The sequence below is a fragment of the Guillardia theta genome (assembly GCF_000315625.1).
Source record: "Guillardia theta CCMP2712 unplaced genomic scaffold GUITHscaffold_89, whole genome shotgun sequence".
In the NCBI taxonomy this organism is placed as follows: Eukaryota; class Cryptophyceae; order Pyrenomonadales; family Geminigeraceae; genus Guillardia; species Guillardia theta.
This window is the reverse complement of record NW_005434585.1, coordinates 317,785-324,162: the sequence shown is the minus strand read 5'-3', so window position 1 is coordinate 324,162 and position 6,378 is coordinate 317,785. Positions and strand designations below refer to the sequence as shown.

At 51.8% G+C, this 6,378-nt stretch overlaps 4 protein-coding genes across 4 annotated transcripts in view; 3 read left to right on the top strand and 1 right to left on the bottom strand.

The window, feature by feature from the left end:
* The window catches only part of GUITHDRAFT_77631 (hypothetical protein), a gene marked incomplete at both ends in the record, with an annotated part of 4,577 nt that extends 2,709 nt beyond the window's left edge, over nt 1-1,868 (top strand). The window contains 6 exons of the mRNA XM_005824901.1: nt 411-485; nt 792-852; nt 976-1,051; nt 1,327-1,408; nt 1,530-1,655; nt 1,693-1,868. Coding sequence (XP_005824958.1) covers nt 411-485; nt 792-852; nt 976-1,051; nt 1,327-1,408; nt 1,530-1,655; nt 1,693-1,868 — 596 coding nt within the window. The remainder of the gene's footprint in view (nt 1-410; nt 486-791; nt 853-975; nt 1,052-1,326; nt 1,409-1,529; nt 1,656-1,692) is intronic.
* Nucleotides 1,869-2,019: 151 nt separating this feature from the next.
* GUITHDRAFT_154838 (hypothetical protein) lies at nt 2,020-2,945 on the bottom strand. Its single transcript, XM_005824900.1, has 7 exons — nt 2,844-2,945; nt 2,708-2,797; nt 2,570-2,656; nt 2,457-2,518; nt 2,327-2,413; nt 2,217-2,280; nt 2,020-2,169 (listed from the first exon to the last, which is right to left on the bottom strand). Exons 3-7 carry the CDS (start codon nt 2,600-2,602, stop codon nt 2,065-2,067), a joined length of 351 nt encoding a protein of 116 aa, XP_005824957.1. The 5' UTR covers nt 2,603-2,656; nt 2,708-2,797; nt 2,844-2,945; the 3' UTR covers nt 2,020-2,064.
* A 1,195-nt stretch (nt 2,946-4,140) lies between these two features.
* GUITHDRAFT_158548 (hypothetical protein) lies at nt 4,141-5,457 on the top strand (the record flags this gene model as incomplete). The annotated part of the gene is made up of 4 exons (XM_005824899.1): nt 4,141-4,168; nt 5,027-5,121; nt 5,177-5,260; nt 5,431-5,457. 4 exons carry the CDS (start codon nt 4,141-4,143, stop codon nt 5,455-5,457), a joined length of 234 nt encoding a protein of 77 aa, XP_005824956.1.
* An 808-nt stretch (nt 5,458-6,265) lies between these two features.
* GUITHDRAFT_165355 (hypothetical protein) overlaps nt 6,266-6,378 on the top strand; it is a gene marked incomplete at its 5' end in the record, with an annotated part of 2,607 nt that continues 2,494 nt past the window's right edge. The window contains one exon of the mRNA XM_005824898.1: nt 6,266-6,281. Coding sequence (XP_005824955.1) covers nt 6,266-6,281 — 16 coding nt within the window. The remainder of the gene's footprint in view (nt 6,282-6,378) is intronic.

Sequence of the window (6,378 nt, the reverse complement as noted above, 5' to 3'; positions counted from 1 at the left end):
GGGCTCTCAGTAGGCATCTCCTCCCGGCAGGCAGCAAGGTGAGGACTCCCCCTCCCTCCCTCCCTCCCTCCCTCCCTCCCTCCCTCCCTCCCTCCCTCCCTGCTTCCTTTCCTCACTCACTCAATCGCCCATTCACACCCTCCCTTCTCCTCCCATATTGCCCCCTTTTCAGAAATTTTTCCCCTTTGTTTTCACTTCCATCCTCCACTTCTCCATTCTCTCTTGCCTTGCTTCCTCCTCCTCCTCCTCCTCCTCCTCCTCCTCCTCCTCCTCCTCCTCCTCCTCCTCCTCCTCCTCCTCACACACAGCAGACGATGGAGGCACCTGCGCCATCATCGAGCGATGTACCAAGAGGAGGGCCCCTCATCTTTTCAGGTCAGTTCTCAGCTCCTCTGCATGGTTCAGCTGAGAAAAGGCAGTTGGGGTCGGAGGTCTGCTCTTCGTTCCTGTGTTCAAGACCCTCTCCCACCTTCCTCCATTCGCTGGTCAGTTGTTGCCCTCCTCCCTCCCTCTCCCTCTCCCTCTCCCTCTTCCTCTCCCTCTCCCTCTCCCTCTCCCTCTCCCTCTCCCTCTCCCTCTCCCTCCTCTTTCCCCCCTACTCCCTCTCTTTCCCTTCCCCCCCCCGCCCCCCCTTTCTCTCCCTCTCCCTCTCCCTCTTCCATATCGCCCCTCCATTCCCCCGGCCTGACCCTTCTCCGTCGCTCTCGCTCTTCTTTGTTGATCTTCCTGGCTTCTTTCTCATCCTCCACCTCCTAGCTCGCTCATGTTGCACCAACTGATGTCACTGTCAGGAATGCTCCTCGCCACATCTGCTGTGTGGGCCATCACCGACAGACTACATGGAAACGACAGGTCGATTTCAGCCTTTCTTTCTCTGTCTTGCCACTTGATTTACCGTCCCAACTTGTTTCTCGGCTGATCTCCTTCGCTTTCGTTTCTTTCTTTTCCTTTCTTTCTTTTTTATTCTTCTCACAGGCCGGAGCTCAAAGTCCCCGAGGCTCTGCGACGAATCGACATGTCTGGCGCGATCTTCTTCCTCGGCATTCTCATGGTCGTCTCTCCTCGCCTTCTCCTCCCTCTCTTCGCCCTCTCCATTATCTCCCTCCTCCCTTTCCTCGCTCCTCCAATCCTCCCCCTGCTTCTCTCCCTTCTCCCTTGTCATCCTCCCGCTCCCTCTCTCTTCCTTCTCCTTGTCTCCTCCAGCGTCCACCGCCTTCACCTACTGCTACCTGCACTCCGCCTCCTTCAAGTCCTCTCCACCCTCCTTCCTCTCTCCTTGTCTCTTGTTTCTCTTTCCTTGGGTCCTTCATCCTCATCACTCGCCAGGCTGTCTCGGCGCTTGAGAGCGCAGGAGTTCTCGTCAAGGTCGCTCAGCTTCTTGGCCAAGTCGTTCCAGACAACAACATCGGTATGCCATCTCCTCAACACCACTACCTCTTTCTGCTCGCCTGCTCGTCTGCTCCCCTGCACTGCTCCTGTCTGCCTCTTCCTCATTCCCCTCCGCTCCTCGTGCTCATACGGCAAGGCAGTCGCCATGATCATCGGGGTTGTCTCTGCGGTCATCGACAACGTACCTCTCGTCGCTGCAGCCATGGGCATGTACGATCTCTCCATCATCCCGACCGACAGTCAGTTCTGGGACCTCATAGCATTCTGTGCAGGCACTCCCAGCTCTATCGCTCTTCTGCTCAGCTGACATCCAGCTGGCAGGCACTGGAGGCTCCATGCTTGTCATAGGGAGCGCAGCCGGCATCGCTTTCATGGGCATGGAGAACATCTCCTTCCTCTGGTACCTCAAGAAGATCGCACCGGGTGCTGCCATGGGATACGTTGCTGGAATCATCACCCTCCTCATCCAGACAAAGTAACCTTCCTTCTCCTGCCCCCTGCCCCCTGCCCCCTGCCCTTGCCCCTGTCCCCTGCCCCCTGCCCTCCACTGCCTCTAGCCCTTGCTCTTACACTACCTGACAGCTGGGGTTCTAACCAAGCTTGTCTGACCCCGGAAGACAAGAAGGGATAAACTTTCATCGCCTTGTCTTCATGATCACAAATGTGAAAAAGGGTTTAGAACGCCGAGATCTGCAATCCGAAGATGAACGCGCCGATGATGGCGGCAAGGCCAATGAGAGTAGAGATGAGGATAGCGTTGTCACCAGAAGCTCCTCCCACCTGAGATCCAGCTCAACCCTTGTTGTCTCTGCTCATATCTTCCTCACCTTGTTTCCAAGTTTCTTCGCAAACCTACGGCGAGGGCCGGCGCACTGCGGGCATTTGTACCATCTTGACAGGACGTGAGCACCATCGCACAAAGCCGAGCGACTTTCACCTTCCAAGGGTCTCGAAGGGCTGAGTCTCTCCACGAGACCCGTAGATGTAGCCGCAGTCAGCGCAGATCCACTCGCCCAGCCAGTAGCTAAGAGGCGTCAGCATGGGACGTGACGAGGAGGAGCTCGTACCCGGTTTCAGGATCGTACGGGTTGAAGTCAACAGCGATGCCCCCAGTCTCAGCTGCCTTGCGCTGCATGGTGCGAGTGAGCTCGGGGGAGGCAAGCAAGTGGACGTGTGAAACCTGAGCAGCCTCCCAAGCAGCCTCAGAGTCCATCTGCTGAGCAGCAGCGCGCTCCTCGTCGGAGAGACCCTTGTCCTTGAGCGACTTCTGCAAGGGGTTGTTGGTTCATCTCTACAGCAAGAGGAAGCGAGAGCATACTGGCTTAGGCGAACTGCGAAGGAAGGAGGAGTCCTCCATCTTCAATCCTCCAACGACGCTGGAACGGGTTGTTTGCCTAGAGGAGATGGCCTGCATCGCACGCATCAGAAGCAAAGATGACACAGCCTGAGCTTACCAAGGGCTTCCTTCCAGCAGCAGGAATGAAAGAGCTTGGAGTGAATGCAACCGCATAGGAGAGGGTGACGAGGAACAATGATGCAGCTCTGAACATGCTTCTGCCAGCAAAGTGTGAGGAGAAATTCCTGGATCTGGAACGTATGAAGGTGCCAACCATCATATCGGCGCATAGCTCTGCGAACTGAGAAACCTTTGAATTAAGAGCATATGCTAGATTGGAAATGAAGCTTCAAGCTATTTCTAAAGTGATCTTCATACATCTAAGTTTGATCGACTGATCGCTACAGCTTAGACTAGGTAAAGCAGGAAATTATCTCTGCTTTCAGTTTCAATACATTCTTTTCCTGCCTCTCTCACATGCTCTTCGCCTTCCCTCATTTCTTTCCTGCCCCCCTGCATTGCGGCCGAGGATGTCAGGGCAAACAAGAGCAGGGACAATAGAGGGTTATTACGGGGGTGGGGAAAGCCTATGATGTGAAATTCGAGGGGGTGGGGTACTGAAAGAATAGGTTTATATGGTGGGGGGCCAAATTTCGGGGGTGGGGTTGACGGAATCGTCTACAAAAGGTGGGTAGGGGTGAGTAAGCGTCATCAAGGGGTATGGGTGGGTACTAATGTAGAGATGATTGGTACTGTAGGTATAGTAGGAAAGGTAGGTGGTGAGCAAATGCTGACAACCGATGAGGGTGGGTATGCATTGAACGGGGTGGGGTAGTAGACTTACACCCTTCAGTTTTACCGCCCCCCACCACCCGAACTACCACCCCGTCATCGAATCTGTACCCACCCCTATATGCAGAATTTACTAGTGGAACAACAAGGTACACATTGATGCATCAAGTACCCCACCCCCTAGGCCCCGTCACCTCATAAAAGTAAGGCGCTTTGAGCCTGTTGTTGAAACTTTGAACAAACTTTTGAGCTCTTGGAAACTTTCAAAGTTTGCTCCCCCTAAAACAGTTTTATTCCAGAAACTTCTCGGAGTTTTGAAGTTGAGGGCCGAATGGTCAGGCCAAAGTTCCATGCGAAAGTTTGAAATCAAAGTTTCTCGATACCGCGTCATCCCACCCCTACCCGTACTTTTCAAAGCAAGTTCACAAATACCGGTACAATCACGACACCTACCCTCTTGTGTTTGTTGATACCGGTGATTCCTAGGAAAGATTGCTGTAAACATAACCGGTGCTCTTGCACCCCTACACATCTTTTTGATGACCCACCCCTGAAAATATGTGCCCCACCCCTACCAAAAAGGCATCTCCTTCCAAAGCGTTCTGTTCCCGCGCACCGCCGCCATGCAGATCAAAGTCAAAACGTTGACAGGCAAGCTCCTCCTCGATCTTCTTCTCTGCCTTCGCCTCCCTCCTCTACCCCTTCTCGTATATGTACAATCATTGCTGTCCTCGATTCTAGCACCTGCACTCCAACACACCGTCTGTTTCCTTTTCTTTCTACAAATCACCTTTTCATCATCCATTTTGACGCTGCACTCTGATCAACTTGAGTGTATGGCTCTTTCCATACTACATCGAGCCCACATCTCCTCTCCTGTTAGAATGTTACCCACTGCCATTACGAGTATTCAACAAGTTGACCCCACGGAGCTGCTTTTGAAAGTATTGTGAATATGATGATTGTAGTCCGCTCTTGAAACGAAACATCACAACGAATGTCGCCATGAAGCTCGATATCGCCTTCAGAGACCTTATCGTTGACATTCCGTCTGTTGATTCCTCCATGAACTGCCTCCACTAATGCCATCCGTGTTCACCTTTCCGATGAACACCGGATGCATCTGTGCTGCCGGTTTAAACATGACTTCTGCTGCTGTTCGTGCATTCTGTGATAGGTGATACATGCGTGTGTGTGCGTCTGCACTTTGATCTTCGTTTTCATGTGCATGTGCATGTGCATGTGCATGTTCGTTTGCATGTTGTCGTGAGGCAACATATGGGCGATCACGATGTTGCAGTCCGCACTTATCCATATTCGCATGCCGTACAAAGACAACATGCATCGACTCATTGATGCTTGATCTCTCTTGCGATCTCATTCCTTCTTCATACGTTGCTGTTAATGTCAAGTTTTCTCTCTCATTCATAACTTGACATCCTAAACCAAATTTAACGAGGACCCTCTCTGTGCTCTCAAAAAATGAGTGAATTCTGATGGTGATAACAGGAAAGGAGATTGAATTTGACATCGAGCCAACCGATACGGTCAAGCGAATCAAGGAAAGAGTAGAGGAGAAGGAGGGAATCCCCCCCCCACAGCAGGTACTTGCTTTCACCCGATCCTCGTTCTCCCTGTAGCTCATCGATTGTTGTGCAGCGTCTTATTTTTGGAGGAAAGCAAATGCATGATGATAAAACAGCTTCTGATTACAACTTAGAAGGAGGATCAACTCTTCACTTGGTAAGTCATGCTCAGTTATCGTTCGCTTTTCCACTTCCTCATGTTTACTGGCGTCCTACCTGATTGCCTTCCAGCCTGCCTGCATTCGTTTGCATTTTATGATACCTTTAATCTTAGTTTTACTTTGATTATTAATCGCCTTACACATTATGTTATTAACCTTTCTTCAGGTGCTTGCACTACGCGGAGGGATGTGATGGACAGCCACGGGGTAACAAACTAACAAAGAACAATCATGAAAATACATGAGTAGCTACAACTTGAATGACATGTCACTTTGACAAGTGAGCAAGAATGTCTTCCTCTTGTACCTCACGCAGCTTGTAAACCTTACAAAATGCCCTTCTCACCCCTGGGATGGAGCAAGAGACAAAATCCGGGCACGGCTACAGCTGTTCTTGCCAACATTCGTAATCAGCCACTTTCTGGCTTGCTGTCCAAGCTCGGGTTGAGGATGCCAGGAAACCATGAGCTGCTTCCCAGCAGGTCGAATCCGTCGTTGTTCACCCAATACCCATCAATGGACTCCTCGCTGCTCCGTATGCTGCTGGAATCATCTTGCTCCTCAGCCAGACAGGATGAAGCAGCTCTTTTTGATCTCTTTGAATAGATCTGGAGGAACAAGCTGAACATTCCACGTCTGCAGCAACTATGTCAGACAGAGTTTCACTTTCAGTACGTCCCTTGTACCACTCGTATCCTCCTCCTCTTCGTCTCCAGCTCCTTGCAGCAACTCTTGTCTCTTCTATCTGTAACTCCCTCGTCTCTTTCTATCTGTAACTTGGTCCCTTCCTGAATCTCTCTTTCCCTCCTGCTCTCCTTGCCTCCCCACTGGCTCCCCTAGGCGGCTTCTCGCCATGGGCCGGGGAATGTTTGAAGGGAACTGGGGGAAAGTTAGGGGTGGGGTAAGATAGAAGGGGTAGGTAGAAAGGGGTGGTGAAAATGCAAAGTGTGGGTAGTGAGGTTTCAGAGGGGGTGGGGTGGTGTTAAGTCTTGACCTGCAAGAATGGACGCTGTTGAGGTGAGTCGGCAGGGATGTGGGAGGATGGAGGAGAGGAGAGGAGAGGAGAGGAGAGGGAGAGGGAGAAGGGAGGAGGAGGAGGAGAGGAGAGGAGAGG

Coding starts and splice junctions, on each gene's coding strand:
- GUITHDRAFT_154838 (XM_005824900.1), bottom strand. CDS start 2,602: ATGGACTCTGAGGCTGCTTGGGAGGCTGCTCAG. Junction 2,281..2,326: donor CCCTTCGAGACCCTTGGAAG/GTGAAAGTCGCT, acceptor CGTCCTGTCAAG/ATGGTACAAATGCCCGCAGT. Junction 2,170..2,216: donor CGAAGAAACTTGGAAACAAG/GTGAGGAAGATA, acceptor GCTGGATCTCAG/GTGGGAGGAGCTTCTGGTGA.